The sequence below is a fragment of the Chiloscyllium plagiosum genome, chromosome 41, assembly GCF_004010195.1.
Source record: "Chiloscyllium plagiosum isolate BGI_BamShark_2017 chromosome 41, ASM401019v2, whole genome shotgun sequence".
NCBI classification, from domain to species: domain Eukaryota; kingdom Metazoa; phylum Chordata; class Chondrichthyes; order Orectolobiformes; family Hemiscylliidae; genus Chiloscyllium; species Chiloscyllium plagiosum.
Window position 1 is genome coordinate 8456276 of NC_057750.1, and position 19349 is coordinate 8475624.

At 42.7% G+C, this 19349-nt stretch overlaps 1 protein-coding gene across 5 annotated transcripts in view; it reads left to right on the forward strand.

Annotated features, from left to right (window-relative positions):
- The window catches only part of LOC122542817 (neuronal PAS domain-containing protein 3-like), a 433604-nt gene that overhangs the window by 114206 nt on the left and 300049 nt on the right, over window positions 1-19349 (forward strand). For 4 of the 5 annotated variants that reach the window (XM_043680884.1, XM_043680886.1, XM_043680889.1 and 1 more), the window contains exon 2: window positions 6337-6522. The exons of the other annotated variant lie outside the window; for it this stretch is intronic. In XM_043680884.1, coding sequence (XP_043536819.1) covers window positions 6422-6522 — 101 coding nt within the window. In that variant the 5' untranslated portion in view covers window positions 6337-6421. The remainder of the gene's footprint in view (window positions 1-6336; window positions 6523-19349) is intronic. 5 annotated transcript variants of the gene reach the window in all.

Consider the following 19349-nt stretch of genomic DNA (forward strand, 5'->3'; position numbering starts at 1 on the left):
GCAGCGGAATATAACAGACGGTTGGTTAGTCTCAGATGTCTGAAGTTGGAATATTGAATTAGAAGAGATAATCCACAGCTGTGAGTTGGAAGCCAGCACAATCCAGACAGCTGTCAAACGTCCATAAAATGTACAACACGAACCAACTGATCGAGCCTACCAACCCTTGTCAGTGTGCCTGGTGAATGTGAACCTCCTCCTAAATAGGCGACCAGCGTAGCCTTCGATTCCCGTCTTCCTGAAATGTTTATCAGTTCACTCAACTCCAGACTGGATGCCATGAGTGGTGGTGAGTTCTGTATTTCCTTGTAGGGCAGTGGGTAACGTTCCCTAACACTAGACCTGAAGCTCCAGGTTCAAATCCCGCTCCAGGACTTGATAGCTATGGACGCTGTGTTGTAATGTGGCTAACCAGGTTGATTATCACTCTTTAAATCCTTCTGACATGGCAGGCAGTAAGAGTGGGATAGATATTGGCAGCCAGCAATGTGCAGTAGCTGCATTGCAACAGGTAAAGATTCCACATGCTGATTCTTGCCATGGACAAGCATTATCCTCATTCTTAGGGATAACTCACTCATTCACTCACTATCCCCAAGAGAATACCTGACCTGAGGAAGAGTCTGCAGGCTGGTGACAGAAATTTATTCGCTCAATTCTTTCAGATGAAAGCTGTCCTGGAAGAAGGGTTACACCCAAAACGTTGACTTCTCCACCTTCTGATGCTGCCTGGCTTGCTATGTTCTTCCAGCCTTCTGTTTGTCTGTCCCAGAAGATGGCAGAAATCACCTCCTGCATTCCTGTAATGTCATTCAGCACTAGTTTCTGGTATTATTTTCTGGTCATTGACAAATGGGTCACCGTTTTTTGCTTGTCAATAACTGCTCCTTGAAAAGGCAGTGGTGAGCCAGCTTCTTGAACTGTTGCAGTCCATGTGCTGCAGGTAGACTCACAGAAGAGAAAGGAAATTCCAAGATTTTGACTCAGTGACACGAAAGGAACAGCCATGTATTTCCAAGTCAGGATGATGAGTGGCTTGGAGGGGAAATTGAAGGTGGTGGTGTTCCCTTGTATCTACTGCCCTTGTCCTTCTAGTGGTAAAAGTTAGAGGTTGGAAGGTGCTATTGAAGAAACTTTGGTGAATTTCTGCAGTGCATCTTGTACATAGTATACACTGCTTCTACTGAGCGCCAGTAGTGGAGGGAGTGAATGTTTCAGTTGATGGATAGAGCATGCTGATCGAGTGGGGCTGCTTTATTCTGGGTGATATCAGAGTTTTTTGGTGTTGTTTGACCTGCATTCCTCCAGGCATGTGACTCCAAATCCACCAACTGCCTTGACCTCAACAGCTGTTTCATGAACTCTCCTGTTGCCTTCACAAGGATTGTTGCTTTGTCAATATGAAGGATCTCATGGCACTAATTGGAAAAAAAGCAGGTGCCTAGAGCCCATCATCTCACCGTTTACCTCCCTCCAGCACCACCACTAAAAGAGATGAAGGGAGGCATTGCTATTTCAGGGATCATACTATGTGCACATTGACTACTGAGTCCATAATAACAGTGAATATCATCTTCAAATATAATCCATGGTTGTGAGGATTTCTGAGACATTTCTTTATTTCATTCTTTCTTGCTTCACTTGTTTGCTCTCTTCCTCTTGCGCTCTCTTTGTTTCTCACTGTCTGTCTTTTTTCGTCTTCATCTCCCTGGCAGGTTGGAGTTGGAATTAAGGTTCAAGTTTTGAATGTTTGCTTATCTGGTCCTGAAGAATTCAGTGAAACCCTCACTAAAGAATAGGTCCAGAGTAGTGAAGTGCAGAAATAAGCTGGGTAGAAAATGGTTTTATGTTTTCGCAAGACAAGTTCTTCCTATGCATCTCACATTTGAGAAAAAAATCTGTGCTCCTCCAGCATCTAATGCTCAAATAAGTCTCCTCATGCACTGGTACATTATACCCTCTTCACTACTTCCTTGTTTAAGGAAATTTCTCATTCTCTACCTTCCAGTCAAAGGGCTTAAAGCTTCTGCAAGACTACAGCTGTTGCTGTGGCACCTGCAGTCAAGACGTTTTTGTTACAAATTATTCATTCATGGGATGTGTGTGTCACTGGCTAGGCCAGCATTTACTGCCCATTCTTAAAAGCCCGCTGGGCAATTAAGAGTCAACCAGGGCAGCACAGTGGCTCAGTGGTTAGCACTGCTGCCTCACAGCACCAGGGTCCCAGGTTCGATTCCAGCCTCGGGCAACTGTGTGGAGTTTGCACATTTTCCCCATGTCTGCGTGGGTTTCCTCCGGGTGCTTTGGTTTCCTCCCACAGTCCAAAAGATATGCAGGTCAGGTGAATTGGTCATGCTAAATTGCCCATCGGGTTAGATGCATTAGTCAGAGGGAAATGGTTCTGGGTGGGTTACTCTTTGGAGGGTTGGTGTGGACTTGTTGGGCTGAAGGGCCTGTTTCCACACTGTTGGGGAATCTAATCATATTATTGTGGACTTCACATGTAGGCCAGACCAGTTAGGGATGGCAGATTTCCTTCTTAAAAAGACATTAGTGAACCAGATGGGTTCTTAACTGTCAAACATGGTCACCACTATGCTAGCTTTTAATTCAAGATTTTTATTGAATTTACATTTTGGTGGGATTTGAACCCATATCACCAGAACATTAGGGCTATGATTAGTAGTCCTGTGATATTTCCACTACATCAACACCTCCCTCACAGGCTGATTGTACTGGGGCATTTACCTTCTATTACTTCTAAAATTGCAGCTCCTTCAGTGATTTCCATCCAGTGGTGATGTGTCATGGTTTATTCAAGGAGTCTAAGTTGCTATGGCAGTGCACACTTTCAATGCATGTTGTAGCCCAGAATCACAATTAGTGATGGTCATGGCTCCATCCTATTTGTAACTTTGAAGACTGGAGATCTCTCCTATTATTTTCACGCAGAGGGTGGTACATGTATGGAATGAGCTGCCAGAGGAAGTGATGGAGGTTAGTACAATTGCAACATTTAAAAGGCATTTGGATGGGTATATGAATAGGAAGGGTTTGGAGAGATATGGGCTGGGTGCTGGCAGGTAGGACTAGATTGGGTTGGGATATCTGGTCGGCATGGATGGGTTGGACCGAAGGATCTGTTTCCGTGCTGTACATCTCTATGACTCTATCAGTACCCAACATTACCCTATGTTGTAAGGATTTAGAACTCAAGTCTTTTTGACCATGTTATGAACACACTTTCCTTGCTTGTCATATCTTGGGATGGGACTTGAATCTGGAGCTTCTCGCTTGAATTCAGGGAATGCTACTCACTGCACCGTGAATCTTCTATACCTTTGAACGAGTAACTAATAAGTCTGATACTGTTTTACGCAGTCAAGTATGCCATAGTCCTGAGAATTTACATAGGAACAGATCATTCAGCCTATTCAGTCCATTTTGGTATTTATTCACCTGTTTGAGGTTACCTAATTTCATTCCATCCATATAATGCTGCATTTCTTTCTCCCTCTCAAACTGGTCTTGCCTTCCTCTTAAATACATCTGTAGTTTTGGTCTTACCCACTTCAATTGGTAGCGAATTCCGCACACTTAACCACTCTCCTTCTGAAATCCATATTTGATTCCTTGGATTATATCAACGGCTTTTAATCCTGCTTTTCCCTACAAGTGGAAAACACTCTGTCTCCATAGCTACTCTCTCAGAACCTGTCATTGCTTAAAGACCACTATAGGTGGTTCCCTCAGCTTTCTCTTCCTGCCAGAAAAAAGATATATTGGTTCAATCTCTCTAAAAGCACTTCCGGTTTCATTCATGGAAATCATTTCATTTTGGCATCATTCCACAGGGAATAGGACCAGGACTAGGCCCTTCCACTCATCAAAACTGCTCTGACATTCAACTAAATCATGACTGATCGTCTATCTCAGTGCAATTTCCCACACCATCCCTATTTCATTTGATGTCTTTAATATACAGAAACAGCTTTCATATCTATACCCATTTGTGTAAAATGTTGACCAGGATTGTACACTCTGCTCCGAGGTATAGATTAACAACAAGTTTGACTTAACTCCTCTATATTTTTCAATTCTCCACCTAGAGGTAAATCCTTATGACATTTGCCAGTACCTTCTTCCCATGACATTGGTGCACCCACCAGCTATATGCCCTAACTGGCCAATATGAGCAATAGACAGAGTTGACAACAGGCAGTTTACCTGTGAAACAGATCATAAGTGAGTCCACCCTTGATTCATGTGCAGCAAGGATCAAAGGTCAGACGGGGCCAAGATCAAACCTGATTTTTCGCCAGCAAAATATTCCTTACTGCCAACTCTGCACTAATTAACCATGTAAAAGGACAAGGGCAGTAGATACATAGAAACACCATCCCCTCCAAACTACTCACCATCCTGACCTGGAAGTGTACTGTCGTTCTTTCACTGTCACTGGGTCAAAATCCTGGAATTGCATGCCTAAGGGCATTGTGGGTTTACCTCCAGCACATGTACTGCAACAGTTAAGAAGGCAGCTCACCATCACCTTTCAAGGGCAACTAGGGTTGGGCAATAAATGTTGCCTGATCAGCAATGCCCATGTCCCACGAGTAAACTTAAAAAAAAGTTAAAATATAAGAATACACAAATGGAGCAGCAGTAAGGCCATAAGTCCATTCAACCTTCTCAGGCCTTTACTGCCATTAAATACAATCATGGCTGATTTCCCATCCATTCCCCCATATCCCAACAGATGTGGACAACTCTTAAATGACCTCTGGGCAATTAATGCTGGGCAATGGATGAATGGAAATTTTAAAAGCCTCACTTTAAACATATTCAGCGATGGAGCTTCCCCAGCCCTCTGGGGCAGAGAATTCTAAAGAGTCACAACTCTGTTAAATAACTTTCTCTTCATCAAATTTCTAAATGATCTGTCCCTTAACCTGACATTTTTTTAAAAATTACTTCACAAATTGCAGGCATTGCTACCCAAGCTAGCATTTATTGCTTGTTCTTAATTACCCAGCAGGCAATTGATTCTCAATCACATTGCAGGGTCTGGAGTCACATGTGGGCCAGATGAGGTAAGGGTGGCAGCTTTGCTTCCCAAAGGTAAGAGTCAGTCATGTTCTTGGGACATTAGGAGTGGGTGGAGATCAATTGAGGCAGAAATGAGCATGATTCTATTTAATGGTCCAGAAAGTCTGAGGGGACCGAATGGTCTTAAGGACATTAGTGAACCAGATGGCTTTTAGTGACAATAAGCAGTAGTCACACTGTTGCCATTAAGTTTCTTTTTTATTAATGTCAGAATCTTTAATTGAACTCAACTTTCACAACTTATCCAAAACATTAACCTGGTGCACTGGATCCAGCAACATTATCACAACACCACCACCACAACCACATCCCATCCAGATTCACAGGAAACAATTTCTCAGCATTTCCCTTGTCCACAACTCCTTCAGATTGTTGTATGTTTAAATGCGGTCATCTCATTCTTCTAAACAGAGAATATCAACGTTCCATACTCAGTGTCTCATCATAGGACCACCCTCTCATCCCAGGGTGAAGCTTCACTGTACCTCTTCTGATACAATACTGAAATATGAAACCGTGTGCTCGTATTCCAGTTTAAACAAAGTTCAGTACAGTTGTGGCAAAGGCTTCATCTTTCTGGTACTCCTTGAATGGCCAACACAGCATTTGCTTTCCTAATTGTTGGCTGTATGCGCATGGTAACACTGTGTGCCTTATATGAGAACACCCAATTATCTCTGAGCATCAATATTTACAAGTTTCACGCCTTTTTAAAAACTAAAATAAGTGATAGTTTTTGGAGCGCTGCTCCTTCATCAGGTGGTTGAAGGAGCCACCTGATGAAGGAGCAGTGCTCCGAAAGCTAGTGCTTCCACTTAAACCTGTTAGACTATAACCTGGTGTTGTGTGATCTTTAACTTTGTACACCCCAGTCCAACACTGGCATCTCCAAATCATAAAATAAATGAGTCTGAGAATCCGAGACTACTTGTAGCAGCCTAACAGTTGAAGTTGGTCAGTTGAGCACAGGCGAAAGATCTCATGGAATTTCCAATCATTTACATCTACATTTGGGCACCAACTAATTAATTGTAGAAATGATGTGCCTGGTTATGGTTTTGACCCACCCAAAGCCAAAAACTATCTTGACCAAGTAACTTGCTCACTGTAGTAGTCATTTCTATCAGGTAGCTAATTATAAAACATATATTCATGTGCAATAAGCAAGAGAAAACCATTGATTGTGTCAAATCCAACCTCATTTTCTTCTCTTGCCTATCTTTTTAGGAAGTCAAGGTCATCTCAAGAAGCCAGCCAATCAGAAACTGTGTAGGGATGCTGTAAAGCCAGGTGAATCTGGGAAGGTGGCTGAATGTTAAAGATGGCAACTCAATACAACAATGAACTGAAATGTGTTAGCGTAGAGTGGGACTTCCTTCAAGGACTGCTCGTAAAGAACCAACCAGTCCCTTGGTAAGACTCGCGTGGCTTCATGTTATCCATGGTGGGGTGACAGTGGTATAGTGGTAATGTCACTAGACTAGTAAACCAGAGGCCTGGACCAATGATAGTGTTCAAATCTTGCTGGGTTACCTGGTAGAATCTCCATTTATTTAATTCAAGTAAAATTATCTGATTAATTAAATTAATTAAAAATCTAGAATTGGAAGTCCAATCTCAGTGATGACTGTGAAACTATCCCCCTTATTATTTACACTCATCTGGTTCACTAATGCCCCTTTAGGAAAGGAAATCTTCTTTTCTTACCCCAACTGGTCTATGTGAGCCTCCAGATACACAGCAAAATGGCTGATTCTTAACAGCTCTTGAGGGCAATTAGAGATTGTCAATAAAGGCTGGCTTTGCCAGTGATATCCACATCTCATGAAGACTTTTTTAAAAAGAAATGTCTCTTGCTGAGTTACATTTCTGGGATTGAGGGAGGGACATTTGTGGTGGACTTTCTTTTTCTGTCCTATAGAATGAAGCCAATGCATTGAGATCCATCACCTGTGACAATTTCTTTCAGTAGATTAAGCTACAACTCCCCAAGTCAAGGGCATTCTGGTTATAGCCCCTTGCAACAGAAACTGTGTTCTGTAGGGTCAAAAATGAAATGGATGTAGGGGCCTTTCATACTGTAAACTGCTGAATCCTTGAAGTGTAAGAGTTAGTATTTATTCTCGTGGTTGATCCTGCCTCACCTCATCTGCCCCTAAACCCTAGTTTGTACACTTGTCACCTCCAAAATCAGCTATCCAATGCTCTCTGTCATTCCTACTCTCTCCTTATACTTGAGCTTAAGCCATCTGTGATAAAATCCAGTATTCCTTCCTCACTGACTACATTGTCTCCTGGTATGGCAATGCCCAATTTTTAAAAAAGTTCCCAATTTACTTTTCAAATTTCTCCATGGTCCTCCGTGTCTCTAACATTCCTTTGAGATCTCTTTGCTCCTCCAATTCTGGTGTCTTGATGTTCACCATTACATCACTGGTGGCCATGCCTTTACCTACCTGGGTCCAGGCTCTAGACATCCCTCCCTAAACCTCTCTCCTTCTCAACTTTTCACACTTCCTATTAAGGCATTCCTTAAACCTTACTTTTTAACTAATTTGTTGATAACTTAAATCAATATAGCTTTATCAGGCTCAATTAGGTGCTATATGAATTCAAGTTGCTATTCCACCAGTGATTATTGGACTGACAATCAGCAGATATGTTTAACCATATCATATCTAGCTATTACAAGACTTTAATCTGCCAAGGCAGTTGCAGATGTAGGTGTAGGGACCTGTGATAAAAACACATTCTCTGTCAACTCTCACAGAGGGTCACAAGGGTCGCTGAGGAGGAGGTCTGTAGTTTTACTGGCTCAAGGAGATGGCAGACTGACAGCAAGAACCATACTTTGTAACACGGACTGTTGGCAATATCTTGTCGTGCCTCCATGAGTGTGTCAGTATTTACAGGGAGTTGCCCAACATTGGTTATTTTGGGGGACAGTGGGGAGAGTTGTGTCAATATTTACATGGGTCCTCTGAGGGGATGTGTCAGTATTTACAGGGAGTCTGAGAGAGTGTGTCATTATTTGTAGGGTTTCCCTTGGGGGAGTGTGTTGGTATTTACAGGGGGTCCTGGGGAAGAATGTATCAGTATTTATTGGAAGTCTCCGGGGCAAGTATGTCCTTTACAGGTTGTCTCTGGAGGGTTGGGGGTGGGGCGTATGTCAGTATTTACAAGGGGCCCCTTGGGGGAGTGTGCCAGTATTTATAAGGGGTCCTGGGGAAGAGTGTGTCAGTACTTACAGGAAGGAGTGTGTCAGTATTTGCAGAGGCTCCATTGGGGGAATGTGTCAGTGTTTACAGGAAATCCCTGGGGGAGGATCTTAGTATTTACAGAGTGTCCCCAGGGCGTGCATCTGTATTTACAGGGAGTACCCAGGAGTGTGATAGTGTTTGCAGGGAATTTGGTGAGTCCATCTGTATTTACAAGAGGTCCCAAAGAACATGTAATTATTTATAGGGTACTTGACAGCTGTGGGAATGCATGAGTATTTTCAGGGAGTGCGACTGTCATTTCAGGCTGCCTGTGGATGTGTCAGCAGTTTAGCAGGAGGGATGGTGGGTTACTGACAATGTGACATCCGCACCGTCTTACTGGTGCAGCAGTTACAGAGCCATAGAGAGAGAGATACAGCCTGGAAACAGACCCTTCAGCCCAACTTGTCCATGCTGACCAAATATTCTAAATAAATCTAGTCCCATTTGTCAGCATTTGGCCCATATCCCTCTAAACCCTTCCTATTCACATACCTACTCAGACGGCTTTTAAATGTTGTGATTGTACCACCCTCCACCACTTCCTTTGGTAGCTCATTCCATACATGCACCACCCTCTGCATGAAAAGGTTGCTCCTGAGGTCCCTTTTAAATCTTTCCCCTCTCACCTTAAACCTATGCCCTCTAGTTTTGGACTCCTCCACCCTGGGAAAAATACCTTGTCTATTTACCCTATCAGTGCCCCTCATGATGGTCACCCCTCAGCCTCCGACACTCCAGGGAAAGCACCCCCAGTCTATTCAGCATCTCCCTATAGCTCAAATCCTCCAACAATGGCAATATCTTTTCTGAACCCTTTCAAGTTTCATAACATCATTCCCATAGCAAGGAGACCAAAAGATTAAAATGCCAGCAGCTGTCTGAAATGTGGACAGCCATCTATTTCTGCGCCAACAAACATTGGCCATGGAATGTTGCTAGTCTGTTTGACCCCTTTCCACACTTAGCAATGCATTCACCCACTGAGACACACGTATGTAAAGACATACACATATATATGCACACACAAACACATGCACATAAGATATACTTTACAGACACAAACATAAACACCTGCACATGTAGACACACACATGCAGACACATATTATTAAGAGTGGGTGTCACAGGGGAGAAGATAACTGTAGGGTGATACCAGGATTTTCAATCAGACTGGAATTGCAGTTCAATGCAAGCAAAGTTGCATGGAGTGAACACTGCAAGGATATTGATCTCTGTTCAGTTAATAGGAATGTTCACTCAAATCCTTAAGCTCCTGACATCAAAATGTGTAAGATTTGAAAGTTGTTGTATGTCAAGTAACTTCTGCAGTGTAATTGTCTTTACATTTTGAGCGTCAACAATATATAATTTTGTATGAAGATAGGTTTGGTACTGCATCGTCATCTAAAGTATAAAGAGGAAGTGGTGGGAATACCGCTCAGTCTATTGAAGAATGAGGGCAAGTATAAATATTTATCACACAACACCAGATTATAGTCCAACAGATTTAATTGGAAGCTTTCGGAGCGCTGCTCCTTCATCAGGTGGTTGTTTTAACTTTGTACACCCCAGTCCAACTGGCATCTCCAAATTGTGAATATTTATGGAGTTTAACAAATCATCAGCACCAAGCTGCTGTAAACTTTGCTGTTCTCACTCCCTCCTGTCCAGCACTGCAACTTCCATTCCATCTCGGCTTGTCCAAACCTCTGCTGCTCCATGTCTCAACCTGCACCAAATCCATTTGATCCATCAGCTTTTCTACCCACATTTTGCAGATTGGCAATGCCTCCATTTTACATTTCTTACCCTTGTTTTTTAATCCCTTCATCATCTCAACCCTCCATATTTCCGTGATCTCCTCCAGCCCTAACACCTTCTGGGATCTCTGTGTTCCCTTATCTCTTGCCTCTTGCATACCCTTATCTTAATCGCTGTGCCTTCAGCTGCCTGGGTGATAAGTTCTGGAATTCCCTCACTAAACATCTCTGCCTCTCTCTCCTCTTTTAAGACATTCCTGAAAACTTACCTCTGACTGAGCTCTTGGTCACCAATCTTACTTTCCCACGCACAAAGCCATGTTGACTATCCCTAATCAGTCCTTGCCTTTCCAAATACATGTACGTCCTGTCCCTCAGGATTCCCTCCAACAACTGGTCCACCACTGAGGTCAGGCTCACTGGTCTATAGTTCCCTGGCTTGTCCTTACCACCCTTCTTAAACAGTGGCACCACGTTTACCAACCTCCAGTCTCCCGGCACCTCACCTGTGACTATTGATGATACAAGTATCTCAGTAAGAGGCCCAGCAATCAGTTCTCTAGATTCCCACAGCATTCTAGGATACAACTGATTAGGTCCTGGGGATTTATCCACCTTTACCCGTTTCAAGACATTCAGCACTTCTCTGTAATATGGACATTTTGTAAGATGTCACCATCTATTTCCCTACATCCTATATCTTTCATATCCTTTTCCACAGTAAATGCTGATGCAAAATACTCCTTTAATGTCTTCCCCCATTTTCTGCAACTCCACACAAAGGCTGCCTTGCTGATCTTTGAGGGGTCATATTCTCTCCCTAGTTACCCTTTTGTCCTTAATGTATTCTCCTTAATTCTATATGCCAAAGCTATCTCATGTCCCCTTTTTGCCCACTTGATTTCCCTCTTAAGTATACTCCTACTTCCTTTATATTCTTCTAAGGATTCACTCGATCTATCCTGTCTATACCTAACATATGCTTCCTTCTTTTTCTTAACCAAACCCTCAATTTCTTTAGTCATCCAGCATTCCCTATACCTACCAGCCTTTCCTTTCACCCTACCAGGAATATATTTTCTCTGGACTCTCGTTATCTCATTTCTGAAGACTTCTCATTTTCCAGCAGTCCCTTTATCTGCGAAAATCTGCCCCCTAACACAGTCAAAATTGGCCTTTCTGCAATTTAGAACTTCAACTTTTAGATCTGGTCTATCCTTTTCCATCATTATTTTAAATCTAATAGAATGATGGCCGCTGGCCCCAAAGTGCTCCCCCACTGACACCTCAGTCACCTGCCCTGCCTTATTTCCCAAGAGTAGGTCAAGTTTTGCACCTTCTCTAGTAAGTACATCCACATACTGAATCAGAAAATTGTCTTGTACACACTTAACAAATTCCTCTCCATCTAAACCCTTAACACTCTGGCAGTCCCAGTCTATGTTTGGAAAATTAAAATTCCCTACCATAACCACCCTATTATTCTTACAGATAGCTGAGATCTCCTTACAAATTTGTTTCTCAATTTCCCGCTGACTATTAGGGAATTCCAATAAGGTGATCATCCCTTTCTTATTTCTCAGTTACACCCAAATAACTTCCCTGGATGTATTTCCAGGAATATCGTCCACACCGACCCGCCGAAGCGTAACCCACCCCTACCCCTACCCCTACCCCTACATTTACCCCTTACCTAACACTACGGACAATTTAGCATGGCCAATTCACCTGACCTGCACATCTTTGGACTGTGGGAGGAAACCGGAGCACCCGGAGGAAACCCACGCAGACACGGGGAGAACGTGCAAACTCCACACAGTCAGTCGCCTGAGGCGGGAATTGAACCCGGGTCTCTGGCGCTGCGAGGCAGCAGTGCTAACCACTGTGCCACCGTGCTGCCCAAATTTGTTTGATTCGCTTCTGTTCTCAACTGTACCAGTCTCAGATTGATTTCCTTCCTCACTATCTCCCTGGGTCCCACCCCCTGACCTTACTAGTTTAAATCCTCCTGAGCAGCTGTAGTAAATTTCCCTGACAGTATATTAGTCCCCTTCCAATTTAGGTGCAATCCATCCATCTTGTACAGTGGAACTTGAAAGGGTTCAGAAAAGTTTCACAAGAATGTTGCCAGGGTTGGAGGAATTGAGCTATAAGGAGAGGCTGAACAGGCTTGGGACTGTTTTTCCTGGAGCGTCGGAGGCTGAGGGGTGACCTTATAGAGGGTTACAAAATTATAAGGGGCATGGATAGGACAAATAGGCAAACTCTTTTCCCTGGGGTCAGGGAGTCCAGACTGGAGGGCATAGGTTTAGGGTGAGAGGGGAAAGATATTAGCGACAGGGAGTATGGAGTTAAATAGAAAGATAAGCAGGAGGTTAGCATGTATGCAGGTGGATTTAACCTTGAGGCAGATTAGGAATGCAACAAAAAGGAAGGATAACTTAGGACATCTTATGACTTCCAATATCTCTAATGATAAGAATGTTAGCATTAAGGCACATTACCTGAATGCTTGGAGCATTCGTAACAAAGTAGATGAACTAACGGCACAGATTATCGTGAATAATTATGATGTGGTAGGCATCACAGAGACATGGTTGCAGGAGGTTCAGGACTGGCAGTTAAACATCCAAGGATTTACAACTTATCGAAAAGACAGGGAGGTGGGCAGAGAGGGCAGGGTGGCCTTGTTAGTTAAGAACAAAATTAAATCTATGGCACTGAATGACATAGGCTCGGATGATGTGGAGTCTGTGTGGGTGGAATTGAGGAACCACAAAGGCAAGAAAACCATAATGGGAGTTATGTACAGACCTCCTAACAGTGGTCAGGACCAGAGGCGCAACATGTACCAAGAAATAGAAAAGGCATGTCAGAAAGGCAAGGTCACGGTGATCATAGGGGACTTCAATATGCAGGTGGACTGGGTGAATAATGTTGCCAGTGGATCCAAAGAAAGGGAATTCTTGGAATGCTTACAGGATGGCTTTTTGGAACAGCTTGTCATGGAGCCCACAAGGGAGCAGGCTATTTTGGACCTAGTGCTATGTAATGAACTAGACTTTATAAAAGATTTTAAAGTAAGGGGACACTTAGGAAGTAGCAATCATAATATGGTAGAGTTCAGTCTGCAGTTTGAAAGAGAGAAGGCAAAATCGGATGTAATGGTGTTACAGTTAAACAAAGGTAATTATGAGGGCATGAGAGAGGAACTGACGAAAATCGACTGGAAGCAGAGCCTAGCAGGGGAGACAGTAGAGCAAAAATGGCAGGAGTTTGTGGGTATAATTGAGGACACAGTACAGAGGTTCATCCCCAAGAAAAGAAAGATTATCCAGGGAGGGTTTAGATAGCCATGGCTGACAAAGGAAGTCAGGAAATGTATCAAAGAAAAAGAGAGATCCTATGAAGTGGCCAAGAGCACTGGGAAATCAGAAGATTGGGAAGGCTACAAAAACAAACAGAGAATAACAAAGAGAGAAATAAGGAAGGAGAGGATCAAATATGAAGGTAGGCTAGCCAGTAATATTAGAAATGATAGTAAAAGTCTCTTTCAATACATAAGAAACAAAAGACAGGCAAAAGTAAACATTGGGCCACTTCAAACTGATGCTGGAAGCCTACTGATGGGAGATAAGGAAATAGCAGGAGAACTTAATAAGTACTTTGCGTCAGTCTTCACAGTGGAAGACATGAGTAATATCCCAACAAAGGGAGTCAGGGGGCTGAGTTGAGTATGGTTGCCATTACAAAAGAGATAGTGCTAGAAAAGCTAAAAGGTCTTAAAATTGATAAATCTCCTGGCCCCGATGTTCTCGAGTTCTGAGGGAGGTGGCTGAGGAAATAGCGGAGGCGTTGGTTGAGATCTTTCAAAAGTCACTGGAGTCAGGGAAAGTCCTGAATGATTGGAAGACCGCTGTTGTAACCCCATTGTTCAAGAAAGGATCAAGACAAAAGATGGAAAATTATAAGCCAATTAGCCTAACCTCGGTTGTTGGTAAAATTCTAGAATCCATCGTTAAGGATGAGATTTCTAAATTCTTGGAAGAGCAGGGTTGGCATAGAACAAATCAACATGGATTTACTAAGGGGAGGTCATGCCTGACAAACCTGTTAGAATTCTTTGAAGAGGTGACAAGTAGGTTAGACCAGGGAAACCCAATGGATGTGGTCTATCTAGACTTCCAAAAGGCCTTTGATAAGGTGCCACACAGGAGGCTGCTGAGTAAGGTGAGGGCCCATGGTGTTCGAGGTGAGCTACTGGCATGGATTGAGGATTGGCTGTCTGACAGAAGGCAGAGAGTTGGGATAAGAGGTTCTTTTTTGGAATGGCAGCCGGTGACAAGCGGTCTCCCAAGGGTTCAGTGTTGGGGCCGCAGCTGTTCACATTATATATTAATGATCTGGATGAAGGAACTGGGGGCATTGTAGCGAAGTTTGCCTATGATACGAAGATAGGTGACGGGCAGGTAGTACTGAGGAAGTGGGGAGGCTGCAGAAGGATCTAGACAGTTTGGGAGAATGGTCCAGCAAATGGCTGATGGAATTCAATGTGAGCAAATGTGAGGTCTTACACTTTGGAATAAAGAATACAAGCATGGACTACTTTCTAAATGGTGAGAAAATTCATAAAGCCAAAGTACAAAGGGATCTGGGAGTGCTAGTCGAGGATTCTCTAAAGGTAAACATGCAGTTGGAATCCGTGATTAAGAAAGCGAATGCAATGTTGTCATTTATCTCAAGAGGGTTGGAATATAAAAGCAGCGATGTGCTACTGAGACTTTATAAAGCTCTGGTTAGGCCCCATTTGGAGTACTGTGTCCAGTTTTGGGTCCCACACCTCAGGAGGGACATACTGGCACTGGAGCGTGTCCAGTGGAGATTCACACGGATGATCCCTGGAATGGTAGGTCTAACATACGAGGAACGCCTGAGGATCCTGGGATTGTAAGCATTGGAGTTTAGAAGGTTAAGGGGAGATCTAATAGAAACTTGCAAGATAATACATGGCTTGGAAAGGGTGTACGCTAAGAAATTGTTTCCGTTAGGCAGGGAGACTAGGACCCGTGGGCACAGCCTTAAAATTAGAGGGGGGTCAATTCAGAACAGAAATGCGGAGACATTTCTTCAGCTAGAGAGTGGTGGGCCTGTGGAATTCATTGCTGCGGAGTGCGGTGGAGGCCGGGACGCTAAATGTCTTCAAGGCAGAGATTGATAAATTCTTGATGTCACAAGTAATTAAGGGCTATGGGGAGAATGCGGGTCAGTGGAGTTGAAATGCCCATCAGCCATGATTAAATGGCGGAGTGGACTTGATGAGCCGAATGGCCTTACTTCCACTCCTATGTCTTATATAAAAGGGACCTAAGGGGCAACGTTTTCACACAGAGGGTGGTATGAGGATGGAATGAGCTGCCAGAGGAAGTGGTGGAGGCTGGTGCAATTGCAACATTTAAGAGGCATTTGGATGGGTATATGAAAAGGAAGGGTTTGGAGGGATATGGGCCGGGTACTGGCTGGTGGGACTAGATTGGGTTGGGATATCTGGTCGGCATGGATGGGTTGGACTGAAGGGTCTGTTTCCATGCTGTACATCTCTATGACTCTAAATTGTTTTGATAGTTGCTGTGAAGCTTTTTGAGGGCATTTTACTTTGTTAGTGAAGAAGCACTTAAGGAAACTTGAGAAGAGTGAGGGGGAGGTAGAGAATTGATGAAGTTAGTCACAGTGAGATAGCACTAACTGTGATGTTTAATAGTGAACTGTGAGACATTTGCAAGTTGAAGTGACACAAATGGGATCCCAAAAGCGAAAAGTTACCAAACAGGAAGATTGCTGTTACAAGTTAAAGCAAAACATGACAATGGAAGTACATCACATGGAGTTCTCTCCACTTTGTAGAGGCATCATCGTGTTCTTTATGCAAAATATCTCCTCAGCGGGGTTCACTCTGAATTGAGCATTGGGGGGGGGCTTCAGAATTTCCAAGAATGGTTCCTGGAATTTCTGACAAATGGTCTGTTACATGGATAGATTGGAGAATCTGAGACTGTCCTCCTTGGAGAAAGCAATGTTGGCAAAGAATTTGATTAAGCTACCCAAAACCATGAAAGGTCTGAACAAGGCAGATTGGGAGAAATGATTCCCATTAGTGAAGTACGTTGAATGGCAAATGAAACACTGGCAATCTGAGGAGACATATTTTTCATGCAGTGAGTGGTTAAGGATCTGGAATGCACTGTCTGAGAATGTGGGGGTGGCCAGTTCAGCCATGGCTTTCGAAAGGGAATTGGATAATTAACAAAAGAAAAATGATTTCTGGTCAGTCAGTGGCCTAGCGGTAATGTCTATTGACAGGTTGGGGTTAGACTTAGGTTAATGTTCTAGGTGTATGGCTTTGAAGTCTACCATGGCAGATGGTGAAATATGAATTTAAAAATCTGTAATAAAAACTGGCTAAATGGTGACCATGTAACCATTTTTGATTGTTGTAAAAATGCATCTGTCCCACAAGGAATTGAATCAGCCATCCCTACCTGTGACTCTAGACCTAAAGTAATGTGACTGACAGTTGATTGTCCTGTGTTAATGTGGGCAATTAGGAGAGGGCAATAAATGCTGCCCTGACTAGCAATGCCCACATGCCATGAACAAATACAGAAAGCATGGATCTGGTGAAAAGGCACAGGACTGGGGAGTTGTTCTTGTAGAGGACTGGCATAGACATGATGGGCCAAGTGGTCATCTCCTATGCTGTAACTGCCCTGTGATTTCACTTGATTTAGTGGCTACTAAAATTTCTCTTTCAGTTATCACTCTATTCAAGTGGGGAAAGCTCTTTTAATCTGTCAGTAAGGAGATTTTTAAAATTTTGTGACCTTTGCTGTGATTTGGGCCTTCCCTGTTGTAACTCACTTTTGTTAATATCGTCCTTTTAAATAAATTCTCTCTCCTTCACCTTGTTCAGATTTTCTGTGTTCTTTCATTCCTTTATACTCTTCATCCTTGATTCTCCCTTGCCCTCTTGCTAACTGTCCTGCTCTCACTCTCCTTGTTTGCTTTCTGTCTCACCCATATCGCGTCTCACTCGTTCTTTTTATTTCCATGCCCCCTTCCAATCACTGTTATTTTTCCTTCAAGTATCACCATGGCTTAATGAGCTGTCTTCTTGCATCTGAGTCAGAAGTTTGTAGATTGTCATGATAATGGTCTAACAATCAGTCACTCATCTGGGACTGATTAACTCTGTGGGTTAATTTATTTGAAACAGTAAAACACATAATTATGAAGTAGACATTACAGTAAACTGTTTTTTGCATGTGGTGCTTGTAAACCTACAGCAGACTAACAGACAGGCAGAGTCACAATACTGTATATGCAACATCCTCCTTTCCTTAAGAAAACTTTCCAGAGCCTATGTCTCTGTAATATGTTGATAATCTGCTGATACTTACAGATCTCATGATAGTGAAAAGTGCTGGAGAAACTCACTTCCTGTTTTATTTCAGATTTCCACCATCTGCAATATTTTGATTCCATGATGGGACTTGGTCCAGAAATGCCATTGTCAGTGATATTGCCTGTTGCTCCTGTTTGTCTCGTCAAGTTTCTATACCATGGGCTGCAGGTCTGTCCTAGACTTTGCTCATCCTGATACAGCTCAGCCAAGTTTTATTCCAGATTAGCTGCTGCCTGATCTTGCTCCTCAAGCTGTTTTCAAACCTTTTTGGCATGTACTTTTCATTTCTTAACAGCTTATTTTGAAGCTTCTGGTTTTTCACCATGGGTTCTTCTAATTCTATCAAAGATGTAGCGTTTTGTTGCTCTGGTATATTTTCTCCTTCACATCCTGCTGCACTAACCATCTGGCCCTTCAATGTTTTTACTTTTTTATTTTATTTGATGCCTGGATCTCTCTCACTTGCTGCTCCAGTGATTATTTGGATTCTTCCATATCTTGCTGAGTTCTTTTGCTGGAGCACTGAAGCTAGCATTTAGTTTTGAAGAATACTGTCTGAATGAATGGCAGCTCCTTGATGTATGTGTTGTACATCTCCATCTATTTTTGCAGGTCTGTTGTGTTCTCCAGCATTGTTCTGAGTTCAGGCTAATGCTTCTGTAGCTTTTCCTGCTAAGCATGACCTCTTTGATGTGCGAGTTGCTCCAGATCTTCCTGCAATTGAGCAGTCTTTCAATTGGATTGATAATGCAGTATTTGTAATTTTTTGTGCTGCCTTACTTTTTCTTTCAGCTTTTCATTCTTTGTGAACTGAGCAGGAGTATCCCATATACTTGATCCTATATCAATGTATTCTTAAAAAAATTCATTCACACATAGGATGTAGGCATTTCTGGCTGGGCCAGCATTTATTGCTCATCTCTAGTTACCCTTGAGAAGATAGTGGTGAACTGCAGTGTTGAACTGCTGCGGTCTATTTGGTTCTGTGATTTGATTGGGAATCTCAGCTCATAATCAATAGTCCTGAAGAAGGGTTACACCCGAAATGTTGACTTCCCCACCTTCTGATGCTCGCTGGCTTGTTGTATTCTTCAGCCTCCTGGTTGTCTACCTTGGATTCCAGCATCTGCAGTTTTTTTGTCTCTGACATAATTAATAGTCACAGTTTTCTGAGCACAGATAATTTAAATACAATCACCAATTTTTGTAGCTGTTTTGTCCTGTTTAGTAGCTCCCCACCTGAAAAATCACAGAATGAACCCCTTTCTCTGAATCTGTTCACAAAATGGTCTATGTATTCTGTCTCTGTCTGAAGTTTGATCTGACTTTGAATTGCTGCTGTAATGTGATGCATATCTTTTGGAACTCTTTTATTTCTGATTGTTAATCCTGATGTCTTCAGTCTATATAGCCCTTTATTACAAATTGCTAAGCAAATTGCATGTTTTTTCTTCATCTGACATATCCAAATCTTGAAACCATAGCTGTGAACATTGCTTAAACATGTTCAGTTCTGTTAAGAGGTCTGTTGTGTCTCAATTTAAACTGGGTAACTTTGTGGATAGTCTGACAATATGCCTTTGACCTTCCCCGCTTGCTATCAATCTGGTGCACACCCTGAACATTTGCCATTCTTAAGTGAGTTAAATTGGCTTCTTTATAGGAATTTGGCTGCTTACCAGAAAGCTGTGTTTTCAATGGCACTGTAATGAGCAAAGATATAGAGGGTTGTCTCATGCATTTTAGCACAATATAAGAC